The sequence below is a fragment of the Sciurus carolinensis genome, chromosome 3 (assembly GCF_902686445.1).
Source record: "Sciurus carolinensis chromosome 3, mSciCar1.2, whole genome shotgun sequence".
In the NCBI taxonomy this organism is placed as follows: Eukaryota; Metazoa; Chordata; class Mammalia; order Rodentia; family Sciuridae; genus Sciurus; species Sciurus carolinensis.
Genome location: NC_062215.1, coordinates 152,065,336 through 152,093,009, shown reverse-complemented (window position 1 = coordinate 152,093,009; position 27,674 = coordinate 152,065,336). Strand labels below are relative to the sequence as shown.

The 27,674-nt window shown below is 34.9% G+C and overlaps 1 protein-coding gene across 1 annotated transcript in view; it reads right to left on the bottom strand.

Annotated features, from left to right (window-relative positions):
* Positions 1 to 27,674, bottom strand: part of Pard3b (par-3 family cell polarity regulator beta) — a 1,015,658-nt gene that overhangs the window by 493,602 nt on the left and 494,382 nt on the right. The window contains exon 5 of the mRNA XM_047544116.1: positions 852 to 940. Within this exon, the coding sequence (XP_047400072.1) occupies positions 852 to 940 (89 nt within the window). The remainder of the gene's footprint in view (positions 1 to 851; positions 941 to 27,674) is intronic.

Below are 27,674 nucleotides of genomic sequence, written 5' to 3'. Positions count from 1 at the left end.
CTTAACCTGTAACAGAGATAATGTTGCAGGTAATAATTACAATTAATGGTAACAAGAACAGTTATAGCAACAGCAGCAGATATTTACAACACTCAGCTGGACCCAGGTTCTGTTGAAAGCACTTTAAGTATGTTAACTTAATCAATTTAAAATTTACATCTATTAACATAATAAATCCTCATACGTATCCTGTGAAGAAAGTTTTAATAATATTTCCATTTTAAAGACCAGAAAGCATTGTAAAAAAGATGAGTAAGTTACCTAAGCTCATGGAACTAGTCAGCAGCTGGCCTGGGATTTGAATCTAGGGAATACCTGAGGCTGCAGTATTGGAAATCAGAACAAAGAAAAGGAAGTTCTGTTAACATGGGTGCAACTAACTTCACATAATGAGTTCCATTCATTAACAACATGAAAGATTCCTAGAGTATGGACTGGATTCATTTTATATGTATCAAGTAAAATATTGCAAGATTGTTCAAACACAATACAAAGCAAAATTCAAAAAGCCAGAGTCAAAGTAAAACACTCAACCACAATGAACTCTCAAGTGCTCATTTTAAACTGCTGTACTAAAAGAAGTAGAAGTAATTAAGAAATCCTGGGTGCAGAAGATTATTGGAAGGATTGAGGATCATTTGTATATATGTTTGCCAGTAAACTCTCATATCTTACGCAGAAAATGGGGGAAAAGAATAATTGAATAATTAATTTTAGGATTGGGACATGCTTTACCCCACAATTCTACTCAGCTTGATCTTTCCTGTAAAATAAGAACAATTAAAACTTTTTAAAGAAACCAACATCAAATTTAAATGAATAAAACATTCTTATTTGCAGAAAGAAAATACCTCAGTGCACCCTTAATTTTTGGCGATGTTAGTAGTTCTGTCTGCACACCATTCATAACTTCTCTGTCTTCCAAGTTCTGCGTGGAATCCTGTAGTGAAACAAAACCCATAAGCATGTGGATGTTGCACATACAGACTGAATATTTGAATAAAATGTCTCAACATGGGAGACTAAATGGTCTTACTCTGAATATAGACAGTATGTTCCAATTTCTTTTAAGACTGGAAACAGGTGTTAATCTTTTCAGTGCTTTTGATGTACTTTTCTCTCTTACTTGATTTCTGAAATGCTCAAATGGCTCATTCACATGAAGCAATATGTTAAGGGCTCTGGAATACATCATTTAGCTTCCTGCTACTCAACTACAGCCTCTTGGAATTGTTTTAAAATCAGTATGGAAAAGGAATAACAACAGGAAGGCTCCAATGGCAGGTGGAGAGAGGAGTTTTAAAGTTCTGTAGTTCGTGCGCACCTTCTTACGACACTACAATGTAAGGAAAACAAATTCCTGAAAAAATGCCACCTGGAAAAGTTACTGTTCTCAAACATGTGTGGGAACATTGCAGGAAGAAGAACTCTGGAGTTTTTGTTGATGAGACTGATTTTGAGGATGACCTGTACCAGAGAGAAACTAAATTGACTACTTAATTTTTAAAGTGGCAAACACTTCCGTTACAGAGAGATAAGAAGATCACAGAGGCACCCCAGGGTGGAGTCTTTGCACCACAGGAAGGTAGGCAAAGTTGCATTGGATGCTACCACAAGAAGTGGAAGACAGATTCGAGAAAGCATGACTGAGGTAAATTCTTGTTTATGAAACACATTAAGTCTCTGGTAGGCTTGTAGAGCTGCTCTTTAAGCATCTTTTTCTTATAGCAGATTTACTGAGATGTAATTCACATAACATTAGGGTTCCCATTTGAAAAGGTACAATTCAGTGGTTTTTAGTATATTCAGTTTTGCAATCATAAACACTAAGGTTAGAACATTTTAATCATCCCCCCCCAAAGAAACCATATACCTATTAGCAGTTACTCTTCATTCTCCTCTTCCCTGATATTCACTGCCAATCATTAATCTACTTTCTGACTCTAAGGATTTGTCTACTTACAATATTTCATATAAAAGAAACATGATTTTTCAATTAGAGTAATATTTGCTAGGTTATCCATGTTGCAGAATATATCAGCATTTCATGCCATTTTATAACCAAGCAGTATTCCATCTTAGATTCTTGGTTTTTCCATTCATCACCCACAATTGTAGTGTTCCCACTTTTGCCTACTGTGAAAACATGGCCATGATTATTTACATATGAGTTCTTGTGTGGAGATGCTTTCAGTTACAAGGAATGGAACTGCTGGTTCTGTGGTAACTCTATATTTAACATTTGAGGAGTTGCTACACCATTTCCAGGTGTTCACATAAGTCGATATTCCTATTAGAAATACATTAGGTTGCCAACACTTGTTATTTTCCTTTTTAAAAATTTTTGCCATCTTAGAGGGTGTAAAATGATATCTCACAGTGGTTTTGATTTGCATTTCTTTAATGGCTGATGATGTTGAACTTCTTTTCATGTTATTATTGGTCACTTGTATACCTCCTTTGAAGAAATGTCTAATTTTCTTTTATTATTGACTTATAATGGTTCATAAAATATGATGCATGCAAATCTCTAATTAGATGTAATATTTGCAGATATTCTCTCCATTCTGTAAGTTGTCTTTCCACTTTATTGATGTGTTCTTTAAAGCCCCAAAGTTATTAATTTTAAGTCCAATTTATTTACTTTTTCTTTTGTTACTTTTGTTTTTGGTGTTGTATTTAAGAAACAGTGCCTAATACAAAGTCACAGGGATTTATTCATATTATCTTCTAAGAGTTTTATAATGTTAGCTCTTAGGTTTAGGTCTATTATCATTCTGAGTTAAATTCTATGGTATGAAGCAGGGTTTTAAACTTAATATTTGAATATGCCAACATCAAATCAGTTATGCCAGCAGCATTTGTTGATCATTAAAATCTCTTGACACCTCCATAACAAAGTCAAATGACCAACAATGAAAGGATTATTTCTGGTCTCTCAATTGTATTCCATTGATCCAAACCTATTTTTACATCAATACCACAGTTCTGATTATTATAGTTTTATATTAAGTTTTGAAATTAGGATGTATAAAGTCCTCCAAATTTATTGTTCTTTTCAATATTATTTCATTATTTTGAGATTCTTACAGTTTTAAATTATTTTCATAATCAGCTTGTCAATTTCTACAATACAAAGCCAAAGAATTTTTTTTTTATAGATACCACATTGAATCTATAGATCAATTTGGAGAGCAATGCCATCCTAGCAATATAAATTCACAAACAACTACCAGTGGCAGGCATTTAAAGTAAATATCCTTTCTGGTTTTGTAATTTGACTTAAATATATGTCCACAGTGTGTCAAAGAAAAATGGAAATATTTGCTACAAAATATTAACTATTTTTTGCCTTATTGCTCCCTATTTTTACATAAAACTTTCTTGTTGGTCCCTAACACAAGGTAGGAAAATACATACATTCTGGTTCAAATCAATATTATGCAAGGTTAAGGGGAGTTTTTCTTCTAGTTCTAGTTAGGTGGTAAATAAAGGTTCTGTTTATGTCAACAACATACTTGACACTCTGAGTATTTGGAAATGTCAATTACAATTTGAAAGCAATATTGGGTCAATTGCAATGTGATAATCTGCTCAAGGGTAATTCTGAACTGACTACACTTTTGGAATAATCATGTCAAAAACTACAGACTTAAACAGGAACACTCATTCACAGACTTAAATGCCGGAGACAGCAGTTCTACTATGTTTAAAAAAAAAAAAAAAAGTAGCATCCAAAACAGGGTGCCTTTCACTGCTATCATAAAGGGGTAGACAATGTAGTTTATCATATCAACTAACGGGCAGTGTTTGCCACTCACTGAAATTATTTCTCTGTGTTGCAGTGATGGAATCCTTTGATATTCTCTAGAAATGGGGCAGGTGGGCAGGTGCACAGGGCACCCTCCAAGGATGTGAGGCCAATTCCTGGGTGCCTTCAATAGTACTGCAGCATCACAGTACTGCAGGACTTCATGACCAAGGCAGCTCATCTCTTAACAGGGTGCAGAACGTAATTTTTTTCCCAAAAGTTCCAAAATAATTGGCAGGCTATAATGTGAGAGTACTTAAAGCTTTTCCTTCATTAACTTACAAGATGAAGAGTCACAAAATCACACATAGAATTTTTTCCATATAGTTTATTAAAATAATTGAGAAAAATCTTTAAAATCACAATTCGCAAATTTGGAAGAAGGGCAAAAATAACTCAGATTATGAAGAACTGAAGGTATAAAAGCAACTGATGCTGAACAGCCTCCATATTTCTTCAACTTTAGGTCTGAGAAATATTATATGATTTCAAATTCTCAAATTTGCCTATGGGAGCATGATGGTTTTGGAAGCACTATGTTTATTTTTATTAATAAACTTATTGTGATACCTATTTTTAATGTTCATATTAAATGAAGGGATGAGATCAGCTGCACAGACTATATGGTATGAAGATATTTCCACATTTACTTTGTCTCCCCTTCTGCCCACATTCTAATCCTTTGCTCTCTAGTAAAGTTCAGCAGAAGGTCTTGCCAACTGGACAGAGACCTTTCACATTGTTGCTTACCTCTTTTATCAGACCAGGGAGCATATCGTGTGTGGCTCTCACAACAGACAAGTTTAATTACTACAATCTTTAAAAAGTGAACATTTTTAGCAACACTTTCAGGATCACAGGAGCATTTCTGACAGCCAGAATGGGGAGGATTTAAACATCGCTGCACTATTTTTAGCTTTAAAATCAACACTTACATAAATATTCCCAAACCAATTAGCCGCAGCTGGAAAGTAAAGGTGTTTACATTTAGTTAGCACTGGTGCTAACAACTGCAAGAGCTCACAGTCTGCAAGAGAAGGGCCAGGCACTGGAGGGGCAACCCTCTCTCAAGAGGGGTGATCATGAAGTTGGCACCAGGCTGTCATTTCATATTTCACAGTTGGCACGAGTTGCTGATTTCATACAGGAAAATGCAGTATTCATTATGAAATATCATTGAATTATGAGTCTCCAAAGAAACTTAACATTCTTGAGAAAAATTTTTGGAGGAAAACGCTACCCAAATTTTCATTGTGTTTCCCTGGTTGGTCATAGCTAAAAAACAAAATTAAAAACAGTTTTATATTCAGGATTTCATCTTAGAGATGAGAACAAAAATAGACATCCTGTTTATCAATAGGCATCCCCCTGTGACTTATAGGTGATGATATACAGCTTGGTTTCCCACTTCTTTTGCATTTTAAGCCACACTTGAATCCACCAAATTTGAAGTTATGTTTAAAAAAAAAAAAAAAGCTCAGGTGCACTTTAAAACAAGATTTGCATTCTGAAAAGTCAACTACAAGTTTCTTTTGAAACTGCACATGCATTTTAGAATGAGAGTAATAGAAACATTATACAGAGAAGACTTGAATGAGAGGTTGTATGCCTGGTGCTCATACATAAACATAATGTAAATTTTAAAATTAAAATTCTGGGCATAATTTCAGAATATTTGTTTTTACTTTTTAGAACAAAAATATCTGTGCTAAAGTAAAAACAAACTGCATTTGATATGCACACATATGAAATTAACATGCCTTTTAGTAGTTGAGCACTGTTATTCAAAATCTACCTAATATACATTCTGCATGCTGTGGGCAAAGTCTTGCCATGAGAAATCCTTCCATTGACTTTATGATGTCATCCCCCAATGGTCCAGCCTTTGCAATTTAATATGCTTCTAATTTATTATTCAAACACATATACTATTAGACTTTATCCCTGCCTATCTAGAAATTGGCAAGTCAATTAGAGATTTAAAAATGCAACTTAAACTGCTTAAGAATAAGGTCTGTGTTTTATTCATTTTTTTCTTATATTGTAACAGTGATTTTCAATTTTAGCACGAATCAGAAACACTGGGAGCCTCATGGAAACAGAGATTTCTGGGCACTAGCCCTGATGCAGGAGGTCTAGGGAGAAGCCAGGCAGTCTATATTTCTAACAATTTCTTGTTAGTGAAGGAATCAATTTCGAAAACCACTACCATATTATAACTAGTACAGAAATGAGTTCTGTAGGCAACATCTTTTTTTTTTAAAGTGTTCTTTTTATATATAAGTGACAGTAGAGTGTAATTTGACATATTATACATACATGGAGTATAAGTTGGGATCCCATTCTTGTGGTTGTACATGTGGAGTTTCACTGGTCGTGTATTTATATATGAACAGAGGAAAGTGATGTCCAATTCATTCTGTCTTTCCCATTTCCATACCCCTTCTCTTCCCTTCATTCCCCTTTGTCCAATCCAATGAACTTCTGTTTCTCATGCCCCCTTACTGTGTGTTAGCAATGGCCTTTGGTGTTTTGGTGATTGGTTTATTTCACTTAGCATGATAGTCTTCAGTTCCATTCATTTACTGGCTAATGCCATAATTTCATTATTCTTATGACTGAGTAATCAAAAAATATATATATATATATTTATCAATTCGTCTGTTGAAGGTCACCTACGTTGGTTCCATAGCTTAGCTATTGTCAATTGAACTTCTATAAACATTGATGTGTCTGTGTCGCTATACTATGCTGATTTTAAGTCCTTTGGGTATATACTAAGGAGTGGAATAATTGGGTCAAATAGTGATTTCTGAGGAATCTTCATATTACTTTCTGGAATGGTTGCACCAATTTGTAGTCCAATTAGCAATGTATGAGTGAACCTTTTTCCCCACATCCTCACCAACATTTATTGTTACTTGTATTCTTAATAATTGCCATTCTGACTGCAGTGAGATGGAATCTTGGTATAGTTTTAATTTGTATATCTCTAATGTCAGAGATGTTGAACATATTTTTTCTCATATATTTGTTGACCATTTATATTTCTTCTTTGAAGTGCCTGTTCAATTCCTTTGCCCGTTTATTTATTGGGTTATTTGGGTTTTTTGGTGTTAAGTTTTTTGAGTTCTTTGTATATCCTGGTGACTTATGCTCTGAGGTACTTGTGGAGATTTTCTCCTATTCTGTAGGCTCTCTTGTCACATTCTTGATTGTTTCCTTTGCTGTGAAGAAGCTTTTTAGTTTGCAACCATCCCATTAATTGATTCTTGATTTTACTTCTTGTGCTTTAGGAGTCTTGTTGAGGAAGTCAGTTCCTAAGTCAAGATGATGGAGAGTTAGGCCTACATTTTATTCTAGTAGGTGGAGGGTCTCTGGTCTAACATATAGGCAATATCTTAAACATCCAGGACAGAGTGAGGCTAACGAGGTAAAGTAGTACACTTGTTCTATAACTATGTAAATGAAGATCCACACAGGTAAAATGACCATTGCCTCTTGCATGTTGTGATAGTGACAAAGCCAGAATTCAAGATTCTTAAGTCTCCATTCAGTCCTCTTTCTGTATGCTATGATATAAACAGTTGTTCACTTAGTAAACATTGGACTTATTAACAAAAACCATAATAATATCTTGGACATAGTTTACCTTCCTTTCAAATATCTTAAAATGTTTCATATATAACCAGATGTATATTCATGGCAATCCTAGGTGATTTCTTGTTATTCCTATTCCAATTTTGTGTATGAACATATTCAAGGAAAAAGGGTAATGATTTTCCAAGATGTAAGCGGGGGTCAAAAAAAGAATAAAGACTGTTCAAGACTTCTGACTCTAAAAATTTAGATTTCAATGCAAACAGGTTCACTGTATTAACCTTGTAATGTCTCTTAGTTACTGATTTTAGGCAAACAGGGTAAGAAAAAGATAATTATGAAATATTAAAAGAAATTATTTATATAAAAACTTCCAAGTGTTTAATTATTCTAGAGACTGCTTTAAAATTATATTTTTAAATAAAGTTGTTTCTTTTAGATCATAAGTACTCTACTGAACAGTCCCTTTGCCATCTTAGGAGGAGGGTAAACCCACTCATGTTGAATAGAGAGATAAAAATCTTGCCTATGGAAAGAATGCATGTGTGCATTATACAACTATAACTACTGGGGTAAGTTATCTTAATGCAAGTAGGTAAAACTGGAATGAACATAAGAGTTTTGGACCCTATAAAACACACACATCAATGATTTTCATGGCAATTGAAGATTATGAATTGCAAGGCTAAAGTCAATTGATACTCAACAAAACAAGATAGGCCATAGTTTCTCTTCATCTTGCTTGTGTCTAGGAGATGCTGAGTGGTCTTAACAGGTTTAATAAAAAATAAAATTAAAATGGGTAAATATCAAGCTACAGAAATAGAATGAAGCTCTGATTGAAGTCAAAGAAGAATGATTTCAGAATAAACTCCATCAGAACTTTGTACACAATATCTTGGCCCTCTCTTTCATTGTCTGCCACATGTGGATAAAAAAAATTTGTTACGTATTAAATGTTACAGAACTCAGTGAGGGTCCATGGAACAGTAATATGGGTAAATCCCAAATGAGGAAGTATGTGTATGTGTGTGTATATATAAATATGTGTGTATCTATATTCATAGATACACATATTTTATACATATGTAAACTTATATATTTCATATATATCATATATAAATTCATATTTTTTATATTTTATATATATATAAATTCTCCAACAAAGAATGGACACTTATTTGAACAAATTTCATTTTGAAAAGCTTTCTTTTTGAAACAAACTCTCATTGTAGATATACGTCTTTGTTTTCTTAATGTGTTGGCTTCTTGCACTTTAGGGAGTCTTCTTAAGGCAGTCAGTTTCTGAGCCAATATGTTAGAGTGTTGGGCCTACATTTTCTTCCAGCAGATATAGGGTTTCTCGTCTAATTACTAGGTTTTTGATCCACTTTGTATTGAGTTTTGTACAGGGAAAGAGAAGGGTTAAATATCCTTCTTCTACATATGGATTTCCAGTTTTCCCAGCATCTTCTGTTTAAAAGGCTATCTTTTCTCCAATATATACTTTTGGTACATTTGTCTACTATCAGATAATTATTTATGTGGGTTTGTCTCCGTGTCTTCTGTTCTATTCTATTGGTCTTCATGCCTTTTTTGGTGCTAGTACCATGCTTTTTTTGTTATTATAACTCTTGAGTATAATTTGAGGTCTGATATTGTGATGCCTCCTGCTTTACTTTTCTCACTAAGGATTGCTTTAGCTGTTCTGGTCTCTTATTTTTCCAAATAAATTTCAGAACTGCTTTTTCTAGTTCTGCGAAGAACAAAATTTCAATTTTGATGGCAATCCCATTAAATTTGTATAGCACTTCTGATAGTATGGTCATTTTGACAATATTTATTCTACTATCCAAGAACATGGGAGATCTTTCCATCTTAGTGTTTTATTTCTCTCTCTAGTGCTCGATAGTTTTCATTGTAGAGATCCTATACCTCTTTTGATACATTGATTCCCAAATATTTTATTTTTTTGAGGCTACTGTGAATGGGATTATTTTTCTAATTTCTTTTTCAGCAGATTCCTCATTGGAATACAGGAACACAATTGAGTTATGGGTGTTTATCTTATATTCTGTACTTTGCTCAATTCATTTATGACTTTTAGAAGTCTGGTGCTGTTTTTTGGGTCTTCTAAATATAGGATCATGTCATTGGCAGACAGAGATAATTTGAGCTCTTCTTTTCTTATTCATATCCATTTAATTTTCTTTTCTTACCTAATTGCTCTGGTAGAGTTTCAAGGACTATGTTGAATAGGAGTGATGAAGGTGGGCAATCTTGTCCTGATCCTGGTCTTACAGGAAATGCTTTCAGTTTTTCTCCTTGGGTTTGTCATACATAGCCTTTATAATGTTAGGTGATTCCCTTCTATCCCTAGTTTTTCTAGTTTTAAACATGAATGGGTGCTATACTTTGTCAAATGCCCTTTCTGCTTCTGTTGAGATAATCATGTGGTTATTGTCCTTAAGTCCATTTATGTGGTGAATTATATTTATTGATTTCTGTATGTTGAGCCAAACTTGCATCCCTGGGATGAAACATACTTGATTATGGTACACTATCTTTTTAATGTGTTTTTGTATGTGGTTTTCCAGCATTTTATTAATAATTTTTACATCTATGTTCATCAAGAGTACTGGCCTGAAGTTCTCTTTCTGTGACATGTCATTGTCTAGTTTTGATATCAGGGTAATACTGGTTTTGTAGAATAGTTTGGCAGTGTTCCCTCCTTCTCTATTTCATGGAATAATTTGAGAAAGATTGGTGTTTATTCTTCTTTAATGGTCTGGTAGAACTTGGTTGAGAATCCAAAAGGGATGACATCAAATTAAAAAGCTTCCTCACAGTAAAGGAAACCCTCAAGAATGTGAAGTGGGAGCCTACAGAATGAGAGAAAAGTCTTTGACACCTGGACCTCAGGGTAGGGCATTAATATAAAAGATATACAAAGAGCTCAAAAAACTTGACACCATAAAAACAAATAAGCCAATCTATAAGCAGGCAAAGGTACTAAATAGGCACTTCCCAAAGAAAAAAATGAATGGTCAAAAAACTATGAAAAAATGTTAAACATCTCTAGCAATCAGAGGAATGCAAATTAAATAGACACTGAGATTTCATCCCACACTGTCAATTATCAATATTAAGTTAACAAAAAATGTTGCCAAGGATTTGGGGAAAGGGGATACCCAAGCATTATGGATGGGACTGCAAATTGGTGCAAATACTCTGGAAAGTAATATACAGATTCCTCAAAAAATTAGGACTGCAACCACCATTTCATCCAGTTATCCCACTCCTAGGTATGTATCCAAAGGATTTAAAATGAGTATATTAGAGTCATACAGCCACATGAATGTTTATAGCAGCTCAATTCACAATAGCCAAGCTATGGGCTAACCTAGGTGCCCTTGAACGAATAAGTGCATAGAGAAAATGTGGAATATATATACACAGGAGTATTAGTCATAAAGGAAAATGACTTTATGGCATTTTCCAGTAAATGGATAGAACTGGGGATCATCATGGTACATGAAATAACTCAGTCCCCAAAAGTCAAAGGTTGATTTTTTTCTCTCATATGCAGAAACTAATCCAAAATACAGGAGGGATGAAAAAAATAAATAAAAGAAAGATCAGTGGAGCAGACAAAGGCGAATGAAAAGAAGGTAGAAAGGATGGAAAAAGGTAAACTAGTAGAATGAATCCAACCTAACTTTTCTATGTACACATATGAATATACCGAATTTCACCATCATGTACATACACAAGACACTAATTTGAAAAACAAAATACAAAAACTTAAGTAGTAAAAAGATCAGTAGAGGGAAAGAGGAGGAAGTAGCAGACCGGAAGGGAGGTTCTGGGGATTGAATTAGAACAAATTATATTCCATGTCTTTATGTCACAATGAATCCTATTTTCATGTGTAACTAAAAGGAACCAATAAAAAATAATATAAAATAAGTTTTGACACTTATGCCCAACAACTAAGAAGCAGAAGGAGAGATGGTTATTATTTGAGTTCTGTCATTAAAAAGGTATCATGAGCTGGGGCAACTCCCTTGTATTCTCTGTATCTCTAATTCTGTCTCTACAACATGAAGGAAACAGATGGGAAAACTTTGGAAATGGTTTCTGATTCAAAATTTATGTGAAATCATACACTATAAATTTCTATCATGATGTTTTCTAATTTTTTTTTTTGTACCAGGAATTGGGTGCTTAACCCACTGAGTCACATTCCCTGCTCTTTTTTATATATTTTATTTTCAGACAGGGTCTCTCTAAGTTGCTTAGAGCCTCTTTAGGTTGCTGAGACTGACTTTGAACTTGCCATCCTCCTACCTCAGCCTCCTGAGCCTCTGGGATTACAAGAGTGTCCCACTGCACTCCACTATTAAGGATTTTGATAATTAAAAAAAAATGGCGAATTCTATGCAACTTTTGAAAAACAAATTCATGGCATAAAGTGGACTTGAAATAAAACTAAAATGCTCCCTCTGCACCCCTATTTCTTTTTCATTTTTCTATGATCATTTCTTAGTTGTTCTTTCCTTCAAATGTTATTAAGTAGTACAGCTAGATTTCATTATTAAGTTTTCCCAGAATTATACTTTAGACTTGATATATGAAAATTTAAAAAATTCCATATTTTACCTGCTGAGTTTTGGCTTTGTTTTTTTGTATGTGTTTTGTGGTTACGGATAGAGATTTACAAAGTGGTCTTCACTGAACTTAATACCATGTATCAAAAGATAGCTGTGAATTGAAAAATGGGGAGGTATTCTGTTTTATTTGTAAGATGAGAGAGAACTAGATATATCAATCAACCTCCTCGAGTTATCAAAAGTTAAACCCACGATTGATGTCAAGATCAGCATTTCACCGCCTGTCGGTCTTTCAACTTAAGCCCAACACCAATGGGTACGTTGCTGTCATGCACGTGTTCAAGTAATGGCTGCCTTAAAACCTTCAAAGCTGTAGAATTGCAGAGTTTAACAACGCCATTCTGCAACCCTATTTTAATGTGCTTTTTCTCATATTCAAATAACACATTACGAAGGTGCTAAAAAGAGAAGTGGAAAATAATATGCATTTTTTTCAAGCATAAGACTGAGATATACATGTTTATCATCACCATTTCCATTAATAACTGGATTGTTTCTCCCAGCCAGTTATAGCAGCATGTTCCCTAGTTTTTGTATCATAAAATGCATCAAAACTTCTTGAACCCAATGTTCAGCTCTCCCAAGATAATGTTGCTTATTTATGAAAGGTTGAGATGTTGACCAGTGTAACCACCCCTGCTGACTCTGCTTCAGATCCTGCCACCTCCATAGAACATGAGATCAAATGTATTCGACATTCTTTTATTTCATCTATTTAAACTGCAGCATCTTCTCAAATATTTAAAATCTAGGTACCCAAGAGATGCCAAATGATTTTAATAGGTTTAATAAAAATAAAGTTAAAACTTGTAAAGACCAAGGCCGCAGGACTTATTTGTAACTACAAATCATCACCTAAACCTGGTAAATATAAAAATTCTTGAGGAACTTGGGGCAATTCAGCAATTACGAAATACTTCTAGCTTACTCACTTTTATTTTGCTGGTTGAAATGCATTTTATTCAAGTTTGGCTATAGCAAATGTACCATCTATATTTCAGCAAAGCTATACAATGCCCAGATTTGGTTAGGAGAGAGTAAAGGGAAAAAAGGACACATTATAAAAGAAACCTTTTTCATTTGCACACATACTTCACTCATGCAGACACAGGCTCACTACCCTGCTGATCTTCCTACAATGATCTTTTCTATGAAAATGTGCTGAAGAAAATTTTAAAGTCACAGAACAATTCCATAGATGTTTCAGGAAAGGAAGAAAAGAAGGAGCAAAAAAGCATGCCAATTTGCATTAGTACTTTGATCAGTAGTAGTTGTACATTTAAAAGATTTTTTTTCCTCAAATTTTAGAAAATCAAAAGTCTATGTTGGAAAATTCTTTATGATTATCAGATGGAGAATCACTTACCACTGATCTTGGTTCATGAACAAGGCATATTCAAGACTTCCTGAAAAAGCCTTTCTTGTTGCTAACTCTCTGTGTAAGCATCTTGCTTTCTTCTTCTCCAGCTTCCAGCTGCCCTCTCCTGCCATGCACACACATGTTCCTGTCCTATGACTTCCATATATCTTTCCATACAATTCTCTAGCCATTCACTTTGTCTTTCTTGCATTTCATGTCCTGCCACCTTTACTGGAAGTTTCTGGTTTAAAAAACTATTTCATTAGCTTATAAGACCTATGAAAATAAACAGTTTGGTAAAAAATTTTCTCAGACAACCTAAAGTACACTTGAAGCAAGCCTTACCATGACATATGTGAAGAATGAGGAACAGCAGGAGAGGCACAAGACACTGGCGGGAAGAAGTGGGGTGGTCCAGAGCAGGCCACACCATCTTGGGTTCTGACAGCATGTGGAAACACAGCTTAAATGAGGTGCAGAATTCTGAACTGCTGAGAACAGCTGCAGTCATGGGTAGCAGTCAGCAAAAAGGTTTGTTTATAAAGCAAAGATATAAAAACAGGGTCAGGAGAGATCCCACAAAAGTAACTAAAATCAAACTGGAATATATTCTGATCACATGAAGAAACCACCATGCATTTGTACTTAAGTAAATAAATGTTTTCTACTTCAAACTCATCACACTGTTTGAGGGTGGAGGGTAAGTACCAAATCATTAAAAAGATCCTGTTAGTTTTAAAAAGATATTTTTTGTTGTAAATGGGCACAGTACCTTTATTTCATTTATTTATTTTTATGTGGTGCTGAGGATTGAACCCAGTGCCACACACTTGCTAGGTGAGTACTCTACCACTGAACCACAGACCCAGCCCCTCATTAGTTTTCAATAGCTAAAGTATCAGCTAGAAGAAGGCAATGGTCTCAATTTGTTGTGTCCACTGACAAATCCTCAAAGCCTAAAACAGTGTCTAGCATACAGTAGATGCTCAATAAGTATTTAGATACACCAGCTGGCTAGAATACCCTTTCTTGCCTGGCTAGTATCTATTCATGCCTTACTCAATATGGACACTTCCTCCCAGAGCACAATGCATAGACATAGTCTCCATCTTCAGGGCCACTTTCCTGCCATGTGCAAGTTCAGTCAGGGCATTGATTGCAGGGAAAGCAAGGATTCCTTCATAGGTAGGCTGCCTTGCTTCATTATACTAAGATCCTTGGGGTGGGGACTGTGCCTCATCTGACTCAATCCTTGTCACTTGGCAGTGTCCTGAAATACAACAAATATTCCATTTCAGAGGCATGTTTATTGGGTAGACAGCTTTCCCTTTAAGACTCTTAGGTAACTTTCAATACAAAAAAAATATGTATGCTGTGTATAGGACTGTGCTAGACTCAGTGTACAGGACATTAGCCTAGACTGCACGGGAGAGGATTCAAGGATGCATATGACACTGTGTTTGCATTCAAAGCTGCAAGCTAGAGGGATCCATTGCTAGAGGCATCTCTGGCTTGCAAAGTTAAAGTACCACTGAAAGCTAATCTTTATTTATGGATTGAAATAATTGAAGTAAAAGAGAATGCACTGATTTGTACCTGGCTGGTTATGTTTCTTTATATATGCCCTTATATTTTATTTATTATACTATAATTTAAAATGATTTTCATTATTTATAAAATGTATTTAAACAATATTTAAAACCAGCCAAGTTCCACAGTCCCTGGGAGCTTGCATTAATCGGGCTCTTGGCAGCTGGGAAAGGATCCTGCCATGCTGAAACCTCCAGATCCTGAATCTCCAGACTGGAGATTATTGACCAAGGAGGGAACCTGGCACGTGAGTCAGGACTGTGACCAAGTCCCGCCACCAGAGCGCGGTTGTTTTGAACTTCCTGCTCCACATTCCTCTCCTCTCCCAGCCCTCTCACTGCTCATCCAGTCAAGTGAAAACAACTCTGGGCCACTTGCCCTGTCCCACTGCTCCGCCTCTCAGCCACTCCTTGCCTTCAGTAGGGCCTCCCCTCCCAAATGCCTCCTCCTCCTCTACTAAACGCAAGCATGCCCCAGACTCATCCGCGAGCTCCAGAATGTTTCAAGGATTCTCTCTGCTCCCTTGACATAAGGGAAAGACGACTTTCCCAGTGCAACTGCGTCCTTGACAACCCTATGAAGGGAGCCATGTTCATCTTCCTCAGGCTGCCAACACCCATCCCCCGCTGCTTCTAGGTGGGGTTTCCTGATCCCTCTTTTGGAACTGATATCTTTCTGCCTCACTGTTCCTCTCCCATGTCTTCACCTGTCCTCTCCAAGTTGACTCCTCAGCATTTCCTCCTGTTCCATCATCCCCCCTCCTGCTCTCTCACACCCTCCTGGGTGACTTGCACCAGAGCTGAGACCTTGACCTCATTCAGCACCTTCTTTCTCTAGTAGCCTTCGGGTTCAGAAATTAACCCAAAGCAAAATGGAATGTAGAATACAAGAGTTCCCGAGTAGACTCTCAGTATTCAGCTAAGAGATAATCTTACTTTTATTTTACTTTTTTGGTGCTAGAGATTGAACCCAGGGCAACCTGCTGCTGACTACATCCACCCCATTTAAAAACAACAACAACAACAACAACAACAACAAAAACTTGAGACAGGATCCTGCTAAATTGCCAAGACTAGCCTCGAATTTGTGATTCTCTTATCTCGTCCCCCCACAAGTAGCAGGGATTACATGTGTGCACCTCTGTCCCTAAGCTAGGAGATGATCTTGAGAATCTAGACATATCATCAAATGAGAAAAATAACAGAGCTGACTAACCATGAGCCAAACAGGATTCATTCAGTTCACAAACCATCACTTACGGAGGGTTCCCTTTGTGCCAGGCATTGTGCAAAGTATTGGGGGCATTTTGTTTTAAAGAATTCATCCTGTGGAGTGGGAAACAGAGTGTGTAGAGCAAATGGCACTGAGGGGTCTTCCCACTGTTCCTCTTGGTATGCTCCACAATTCAAGTCAGCTGATTACCTGCCGGATCCTGAACACGCTGTAATTCTTCCTTCAACCTCAACCCCCTCCGCGTTTAACAGCAGGTGTAAGCAAAATGCAATCATTCTCTGTCTAATATATGCATATTTGTTTGCAAAACTGATGGCAATGGTTCCTCTCAACAAAGATGTACATATGCATGCATATATACAGTTCTGCATATCATTTCAGGGCTTTTAAAATACACAAATCTCAACAAGGTTGAAACTTAGCTGCCAATCTAAGCCTTTATCTTTGGAAGAATCATAAGAGATTTGTGACTGAATGATGAAAAATGTTTGAGCAGACACATCCTTGAACTGTGATTGCCATGGGGGACAATATGAATAGGGCAAGTGGTGGCCTAGGTAGATGTGGGGAGGGAGTTCCACTAACCACATTGCTCATCAACTTCCCTGAGAACCACCAGGGAGGAGAGAGTCACAATACAAATGGTACTTCAAAATCCATCAGCCAATGCTGTCATCTTTCCGAAGCTTCCTTGACAATGGATTACCTGTGAGTATGACTCAGTGTGATTCACACTGTGCTCTGACAAAACTACAAACCATTATAAGCTCTTGACCTTGACTCACATGTAGTTCATAGGAAATTTCAAATGTTACCTCCATGTAGACTAACGGTCCTGTGTGCCTCACTACCATTTCATTTGCTTCCCACTGCTGCCCCATTTGGGGTTGATGAACTTTGGCCTCGGCCAGAAAATTACTAGATGTATGTGGCAAAGTTATACTATAATTAGATTTTCTTCATTCACATTTTTAGAACTGCTTCTATTAGATGATGATTTAGTTCAAATGCCATTTCTGGATTAATCCTTGAATGCCCTCTGGATTCACTAAATGGGCAGAGTTAGTGAGCAATTCTGTAGGGCAAGAAATTTAAGCAATGAAAACTAGCAGAGGATGAAATTGGCTATAAACCAGCTTCATGTGGAACTTCCCAAAATCATCTAGCCAATCTTTCCAAACCATATCACGTGCATCGCTGCCATCTCCTTCCACCTCCTCTACCAAGGGACTTCAAGATGTAGTATCTGCTATATTCAGTAAACTCTCCTAAATATTGATGTGACTTCCAGCTTTTAAATTTGGAAGAAAGCAAGCCATGTCAAAGCACCTCAGGCTTTCTACTTGAGTTTATAGATACTCATATTTATTGGATGAATAAGTAGACAGATCAACCCACATAATCCACCATCAGACTGTGACGCCGCCGACTGTACCACCATTTTCCTATCAAGGGAACACGGGCCAGCATACCTTTTCATAACTGCATGCCAAAATCTCAGACATAAACCTAATCATGTAGCTAAATGTCAGATTATATAAATTATAATAAATAGTTATAAATGTGTGAATGTTACCTGACTATATTTTAAACAAGTGATTAGTAGAAAGGATGGTGAAAAAAACAAACTTAGTACTCAATGCTGTATGTTGCAAAAAAACAGGGTCTCAAATGGAAAAAAAAAAAAATCTTTCTAATCCTTGACCTGAACAAAATAGAGATTTCACTTTATTCCAGTTCTGCCACAGCACCAGACCCCCTTGGCCATGTCTCATCAGTGATACAACCTCACACTTTTAATGAAGTCCCAGGATTGCATAAAAACATGCATGCTTCCTGACAGATAAGGTTTTTAAACCAAATAGTGATGTGAACCCCTCTCTTTTCACTACAAGGGAAACACTTCTATGGTGGCTGAGGGCACTCAAGTGATATGCCTCTATAAAATACAACAAATGACCTGTTCACTTGTGAGGCCATTATAGCACTTTAAAATTACAACATTTAACAGCTCTTCAGAGCAAAAGGTAACAGGAAGCAAAAATTATAGTTCTATATAATCAAATACCTTAGTTAATTTTGTGTGGGTGACCTTCTTCTAAGGTCTGGTCAAGTTGCAGATATGATGATAAAGAAAAATCTTGTTTTTTAACTCATTCTTAAAGACTGAAAAACATGTATGCAGAGAGGTGTTAGATAGGATACCCACTGGATGCAAAAAAGTATGAGCAAAATAAATACACCCAGCCTTACAGTTGACTCCAGGAAACAGAGTGAATGAGCTTTCAGGAACACAATTGTCCTTTCACCAGAAAGGACAGACAGATGTAAGACAGCTTGATGGTTGGTATATAGCAGACTGAAGTACCAAGGATAGTGGCAGGAGCTTGCGATTTGTCCATGCTCACCTTTACCTCCCTGGTCAGGTGACCAGGTGTGTGGGTAAAGGTGATGAACACTTTATGGCAAGGCACAAAGATCAGGCACTTGTAGAAAAGGAGGGTACTGGTCTGCACTGTTCTATACACTCTGCACTATGAACGCAGCAGTCATTCTTGTAAGTCTGTATTACTGACACAAAGAAACTGAGACCAGGAGGCAGGAAGACACAAAATGAATTACAAAGGGAGAGCGTAAGTCACTTAACTGTTTTTATTAATGTGATGTGAAATTGTCCCACTCTGTTCCCAAACTTTTGACCTAAAAAAAAAGTAAAATTTAGGCTTAATTTTTAATTAACATGCTTCTCCTTTTCACTGAATTCTTGTGGTTTTGGCCCAAATGGTTTGAATTGAACTATAAGCAAAATTGATTTTTTTGCCCTTATTTTTCAAAGCAATTCAGTCATTCCCAAATCCAGCTTATCACATTTCACTCTATTATTTTACAAAGCAATATATACCAATCTATTTGTTTTCTTCACTTTCTTCCCATCCACTTGAATAATTCAATCCTCAATGTGCTGAGGCATCTAGACTTTTTGTCTTATCTTAATTGATTTCCTCTTTAAGTTCAAACTCTGTCAAATTTTAATTTTCCTTCTAAAGGAACTATGTGCTGTTGTCAAACACACCACTGACTATGTTTCTATCAGGATCCTCAGTTTCCATTTACGTGTTAATGATGACTTCTTAGTATGTAGATCTGTTACTGGAAAGACTGGCCAGTGCCCACAAGCTACACCCTCAATGTGCAAATCCAGTAGCTATTTGGTTTGCAATTGCAAACTTTTCAGAACTGATGCTAGACAGAATCACATTCATCTGGATGCCTTTGCACAAAAATAGCTCTTGACTTATAATTGCTGTGAGCTGGAATAATTAGTTTAACCCTGTGTCCCCTATAATTCCACTGTCATTTTTGAAGATTTCTTGGGTATGACTTCTGGTCAGTACATGTTATCCATACAAAATTAGACTATACCTATTCTGTTTTCCTACCTAGAATAACTATGGTACTCAGGGTCACTTCAAACCCAAGAGAGTTGTTATTTTTTAAATGATGCTACTATTGGTGATATTTTACCAAATGAAATATCTAATATTAACATCAATGAAACAGTGATATTCATTCCAGGGCAATGCCCTATTCAAGCCATCACTCTTCTTAGCCTTTTACTTTATCTCTATCTACTTTTAGATAATACGGATTCATTTAAACAAATTCCTAACTTTATCTCTTTCATTACTCAAATAATCTCATCACAAAAAGAGGTTTTAGGAAATATAGAGAACCTGCTAAAATATTACCATTTTTATCCATAATGCTGAAAACAGCAAGAAGAGAAAAATTACAGATCAAATGGCATGCTTGATGACTTTTATAAGAAGCTAAGCGGCTGCAGGATTATAAAAATCCAAGTTTCATGACCTGCTTCCACCTAAGAACCACATAATTCGATTGATATAAAATGTAGTTAATTTATGAAAAGTACATTATATGATTGACAAAGGATAATGAAAGTTTTAATTAATAGAGAAACAAATTTTTGTTCATTTGTTTTGCTGAAATTTAAAGCAGGGCCTGGGGAGATAGCTCAGTCGGTAGAGTGCTTGCTTCGTAAGCACAAGGCCCTGGGTTTGATCCCCAGCACCCAAAAAAAAAAAAAAAAGCAATTCTTTACCAAAAAAAAAAGAAAAGAAATTTAAAGCAAAAATAGCTCAAAATTTTCTCAAACTATACAATACTTTGCAACTTCAGTTTGGATGCATTTTTAAGTTTAGACACTATCCCTTTGTTTTCTTTATTAATGCCCTCCTCATCAAAGAAGAGTTTTAAAAAACATGAGAAAAGGGGAAAATAAAAATGCCTAATTAATTTTGACAGCAATTGCATTAATATGAACTGTTAAATACAGTTCTAAGACTCTAAGCCATGAAAGCTGAAGGAGGGCTGCTAATAATGCCCATATCTAAAATCTAAATTTCAATTATCTGCTGTATTTACAACACCATGCTTTACAATGTGCCAGAAGGGATGACTTAGTGGTCTCAGCATCTGGTTTTGAATTGCTTTATTCCCTGAATTGCACAATTTAATTCATCCCCTAGTCATCGTAGGGCCTGCATATGCAGACAAGTCACAGTCACTTGTGGACTTATTCATCCAGGACTTTTTAAAGGGAGGGAGCAATGGGCTGGCCCTAAATCTTTTCTTCTCTTTTATAATTGCATCAAACCCTAAATTGAGGAGAGGCTAATTGCTCTTTCCATGCTTTTTAATAGTGGCCCCAAAGATCCCCTCCACTGTACTAAAATGTATACAGTAGCAAGGGATTAATTACTTTAAAAACACCACAACAGTATCTCAAAACCAAAATACAGTCATAGTTACAAAAGATCTCAAATCATATTTAGTGGAACAAAACTGATGTAGAAGCAACTCAAGCCATGCAGAGCTAGGTGCAATTGGATGTCTTGGTCTCTGAGGAAATACAAACAGTGGCCTCCGTGATTGTTCCCATATAAACCACAAGTTTATTTCCTGCCTCTCATATGCTATGAGCACCATCATGGAAAATAAAGAAGCCACAAGAGACCCCACTTAGAATGCTGCTGTCATGTACAGATGTCTGCACTGTGTGGCTTTCCAAAGAGCCGTACTTCAATACTTATTTTGTAAAGTGCATTATTTCTGTAATATTCTGTGTCACCTGGGGGAAACCCAGTAGTGCTTGTTGAAGTCTTCACTAAAATAGCAAATTAAGTGAGATTAGAAATGTCATAATTAATTAGACCAGCTCTCCTTCACTTGAAGGACCAGAATCTATACTGAGTGATAGAAATCTGCTAAGCACTAATAAAGCTATGTGACTAAAAAAGCAATATGTTCTGTGTCAACAGAAGCATCCCCACAAGTTCTAGAAGGCATTAGACTTGACCTTTCATTGTTCCTCAGCATTCCCTTCAGGTTCTTTTCTGTAATGAGTGATTCTGACCACATTTTAAAGCTTTTTTTGAATATATTTGCTATTAAATAATGCACCAAATGATAGCAATTTATGTCTGTTCAACCCAGTTATTTATGAATATGAGAAAATGGGGAAAATATTGTTACATTTCATTCTGAGAATGAATACAGAAAATGAAACCCTTTCAAATGTAATTCAAATGTAAATATATACTGAGTACAGAAATAGTATTAAAGGTCTTAGGGTCAATACTTTAATAGAAAATGACTAAAATTGTTTAAATGATACTAAAGACAAAAAATTCAAAAATTTGAAAATGCCAATAGCTATTTCCAATACTACATAAATGTCAAGAGTAAAAAATGAATGACAAATGTAGATAATTCTTATTTAAAATAAAAAATACGGAGCTAAGGGTAAAACTCAGTAGTAGAGTGCTTGCCTAGAATGCACAGTGTCCTGAGTTCAATTTCCAGTACCACTAAAAAATTAAAACAATAAAAAAAGAATTTATGACATAGATCATTTATAATATACTATTTATAATGGTCAATGTTATTTTTTACATAAAAATAACCTTACTTAATTCGTGGCTAAAATTGTTTATTTGAAAAAGAGTACATACCTTACATGAAAGTTCTAAAGATATTTCAGTTTTTAAATGAAAGAATAATTAAAACCAGAAATTCTCAGAAGGAAAAGTAAAATCTAGTAGTAACCTTCTTTTTTTCTTTTCCTCAGTACTGGGGATTGAACCCAAGGGTATTGTACCACTGTTACATACTTTTTACCCTTTTCATTTTTTATTTTTGAGACACAGTCTTGCTATGTTGCCCAGGCTGGCCTTGAACTTCTGGTGCTCTTGCCTCAGCCTCCTGAGTAGCTGGGATTACAGGTGTGTACCACCATATCCAGTAGCAATAACCTTTTATAAGAGACATATCTAAAACATGACAATGTTGAAAGATTTAATATATATGGACAGCAAGACATATTAGTGACATTAATTATAAAAAGAGTAACCACTTGAACAACTATGTTAATATCAGACAAAATAGACTAAGTAAAAAGTGTATTATTAGGAAGTTAAAAGGCCATTAATTACATGATGAAAGGAACAATCTAGAGAAAGATACAATAATTATCAATCTATGTACCTAACAAGAGTCTTTCAATATAAAAGTAGGTACAATTTCAAAGAGATGGAAAAAGTACCATTGTGATGGGAGATTTTAATGTACTCTTCTAAATAACTGATAGCTCTTATAAATTCAAAGACAAAAGGCATTAAATAGAACAACTGGAAAATTTCGTATAATGGGAATAGAAATGAATTCATCAATTTTTCAAAGCAAATAAGGACATTTAAGGAAGAAATGCAAAATAAAAGGAAACAATCTGATCAGGTACTATGATATGAAACAAACAGAATAAACCCTAAAAAATTTAAAAATATATACCTTGTTCTCTGACCACAGTGCGAGTAAGTTAAAAAATCAGAAATAACACTGAAAACAAACAAAAACCCCAGCCCCACACATTAGGAAAAAAATCTGTTCAAAGCATGTTATCTTAATAATTCATATCTCAAAGAGCAACTCACAATGGAAACTTGGAAATAAGTAGAACCATTTGATAAATACATATAACAACATATTAAAACTTACAGGTTTATATTTTAAAAAGACTGCAATATATGATACAAACACCAAATGAAAATAGTAAAGGATTTTATGAAGAAATAATCAACCAGGTAGCTGTCACCTGAACCCAGGGCAGCAATGAGACATCAGGTTCTTACAATGTGATTCAAATGAGTAGTATGTTTATAGCCACACCAATGAAGTATTCTGGCCAGAAGAAATGATCCTAAATTCAATCAAGCCTCTAGTACTAAATACGGAAAATTCAGGGAATGAAGAAAACGAGTCAACTGATACTATGAGGCAGATATCTGCTAATTCTAGAATGTAGAATTCTGTAAATGAAAAAAAGTTTACTCCCCAAATTCAAATGAATTAAAATAAAACAGGAGGAAGGAAAGTCATAAAACAAAAGTCCTAAATGTCATAATAGACAAATGTGATGTTTTAGATTAATGTGAACTGACTCAACATTTTTTGAGATAACTGAATAAATTTTAATATAGACAGAGTACAGGTGATGTTTCAAGAATTATTTATCTTGTTAGGTATAATGATGGCATGGTGATTATGCATTAAGAGTTCCAAGCTGTCATACCAAGACTCACACTGAAGTATTTACATGTAAATGTCATGGTGTCTAGAAGTTGCTTTGTATTATTAAAGTGAAATTACAGAGGGAGAACAGATTAAAGCAGATGGCAATGGGCTGCTGTTTATGGAAACTAACTGTTGAGTTCATGGGGTTCATTATACCAATCTTTTTTTGTATATGTTTATATTTTTCAATAATAACAAAGTTAATGTTTTAAATAGTAAAAAAAAAAAAAGTCTGAAAATAAGTACTAAGCCTAAAGATTGGAAAAAGAGATGAATATAAAAACAACAAAAGTAATGAAATAGAAAATAAAACTACAGTTTAAAGCAACAATGTCAAAAATTGGTTTAAGTAAGACTGATCAAGAGAAATGAAAGAAAGGTGTCACAGACCAACACAATTGAGATTGAAAGAGGGCATGTTAAAAGGAATGTGTCATGGTTTGTAAAACTGTAATTTGCCCTTTTTCCTATCATGCTGTTGATTTTAGAAGTGAAAAGAGAGCCTACAGAGTGGGAGAAAATGTTTTCCATACAAACTTCAGACAGAGCACTCAACTCCAAAGTTTATAAAGAACTTAAAAAAACTTTACACCCAAAATACAAAGAACCCAATCAATAAATGGGCTAAGGAAATGAGCAGATAATTCACAAAAGAAGATATACAGGTGATCAACAAATATATGAAAACATGCTCATCATCCCTAAGTAATTAGAGAAATGCAAATTAAAACCACCCTAAGATTTCATCTAACTCCAATTAGAAAAGTTGTTACCAAGAACACAAGCAATAATAAGTGTTGGCGTGGATGTGGGGCAAAAGGCACACTCATACATTGCTGGTAGAGTTGCAAGTTGGTGCAGCCACTCTGGAAAGCAGTATGGAGAGTCGTGAGAAAGCTTGGAATGGACCCACCATTTGACCCAGCTATCCCACTCCTTGATTTATACCCAAAGGACTTAAAATGAAACCACATCAATATTCATAGCAGCTTAATTCACAATAGCTAAGATTGTGGAACCAACCTAGTTGCCCTTCAATTGAAGAATAGATAAAGAAACTGTGGTATATATACACAATGAAATATTATTCAGCCATAAAGAAGAATAAAATTATGGCATTTGCTGGTAAATGGATGAAATTGGAAAATATCATGCTAAGTGAAATAGACCAAGCCCAAAAAACCAAAGGCTGAATATTTTCTCTGATAAGTGCATGACAATATATAATGAGGGGGGAGTGACGGGGGGAAGAGAAGAATGAAGGAACTTTGGATGGTGTAAAGGAAAATGGGTTGGGAGGGGGTGGGGGATGGCAACATAGTAGAATGAAACAGACAGTATTATCCTATATATATATATATGATTACATGAATGGTGTGAATCTACATTGTGTACAACCATAGAAATGAAAAGTTGTACCCCATTTGTGTACAATTAATCAAAATGTGTCTGTAAAAATAAAAAAGATTTTAATAAAAAAAGATTAAAGATTGCCACTGAAATAAAAATTTTAGTCACTTTACATCAAGATTGAAAAACTGTCCTGCATGAAAAATAAACTTAGAAATCATGTGAATAAGAGAAAAAGAAGACATTTCTGTGTTTAAGGAAAGATTAAAGTCCCTATAATGTGCCATCTAAGTGTGGATACTCATTTTTCTTAAGAATAAATATAAATAAATAAATAAAAAGAAGTGAAATCAGTCTTTCCGACTGACCTTTCTCACATCATTCTTACCTAGTTTTGGTATTAAGGAAACATGAACGTCAACATAAGTTACAAAATGTTTTGTTTTTCCTCATCCTTCAACTCTTTCTTCTTTAGTTTTGAACCATTTTTATGCTACTGAGGTTAGGTTTCCTTTGAAGATCTCAGAGAATAGTAGTATGTAAGATTCATATGAGACTTTTTTTTTTTTAAGTGGGTATGTTTTAACTTTAGGCTGAATTTCCCTTCTAATTTTACATTTGATTTAGGCTTCTAATTTTTCTTGAAAGAGCTTTAGTAACATATTGTCCTTTCAAGCAAAGGTTTCCAATTTATTGGTCTGAAGATGTTTATACTAATCTCTTCTAAAAAGAATTATCTAAGCATTCACTTTAAAAAACTGAAGAAATGCAAGAGGAAGAAAGAAAATAGTATAAATGAAAGCAGAAAGCATTGAGTTGGAAATGGAACTATATAAGATTTTTAAAATTATTTATTTATTTTTTCATTTTTTAAAGACTGCATTTTGGTTCATTTGTACACAAATGGGGTACATCATTTCATTTCTATGGTTGTACACAATGTAGATTCACATCATTTGTGTAATCATACATGTACATAGGATAATGATGTCTGTCTCATTCTACCATTTTTCATAACCCTCCTCCCTCTCATTTCCTTCTACATAATATAAAGTTCCCCCATTCTCCTCTTACTCCCCACACCCCCACCCCCATTATATATCATTCTCTACTTATCAGGGAAAAATTCAGCCTTTGGTTATTTTGGGATTAGCTTATTTCACTTAGCATGATATTCTCCAATTCCATCTATTTATTTGCAAATACCATAATATTATTCTTCTTTATAGCTAGATAATATTCCATTGTGTATATATACCACATTTTTTAAAAAAGTCAGCATACTACAGTAACACAGCTACATCAATGTTTATAGCAGCTCAGTTCACAATAGTACATTGTGGAACCAACCTAGATACTCTTCAACAAATGAATGAATATATAAGATTTTTTTAAAATCAATGCAATTAAAAGCTGATTATTTGAAAATAAAATTAACAAAGTTTTAGACAGAATGATCTAGAGAATAAGAAAGAAGACACAAACTTCAAATGTTGGGAATAAAAGAGGGAATACCAGTACAAATTTCATAGAGAGTAAAAGAAAACTAAAAGCACTATTATTTATGCTGATATTATATTTGCCAACTTAGATGAAACCAAGTTCCCTGAATAATTCTTATTACCAATTTTGACCCAATAATAAAGATGTTAAAGGGCTCTGTATCATATGAAGAACTAAATCAGATAAGTATAAACCCTTCCACAATGGAAACTCCAGGCCGTAATGATTATACCTCAAATTGAATAAAAATGAATACCAATCCTACAAAAATTCTTTCAGAAGTAAGGAAGAAGGAAATATTTCCTGACTCATTTTATGACTAGCATTACCATGAAACCAAGACTGTATATGGATTTTGCCTTAAGAAGAAAACAGAGACAACTATGTCTTATGAATAGAGATGTAAAAATACTTAATAAAGTATTAGTGAATTAAATCCAGCAACATATAAAAGTATGAAACATCTTAATCAAATGCATTATAGCTGGCATACAAGCCCAATTGAACATTAAGAAAGCTATGAATGCAATTTCCCATGTTAACAGAACAAAACGAATAGATGTAGAAAAAAAGAACTTGACACAATTTAACACAGATTCTGATTTTTAAGGTCTCAGAACATTAGGAATAAAAGAATCTTTTCTTCAACCTGAAAAAAGGAATCAATCTATGAAAAAAACTTAGCACCAACATCATATTTAATGGCAAAAACCTAAATTTGTTCTATAAAGATTGGCAGAAATATCTATTCTTACAACTTCTATTTAATATTGTAGTCCAGAACTTAGCTAGTGTTGTAACACAAGAAAAGGGAAAAAGACTCAGAAATTGGAAAGAAAAAAGTAAGGCTATCTTTCTTTAAAAAATGGTGCTAGATGAATTGAACATAAACATACTAAAA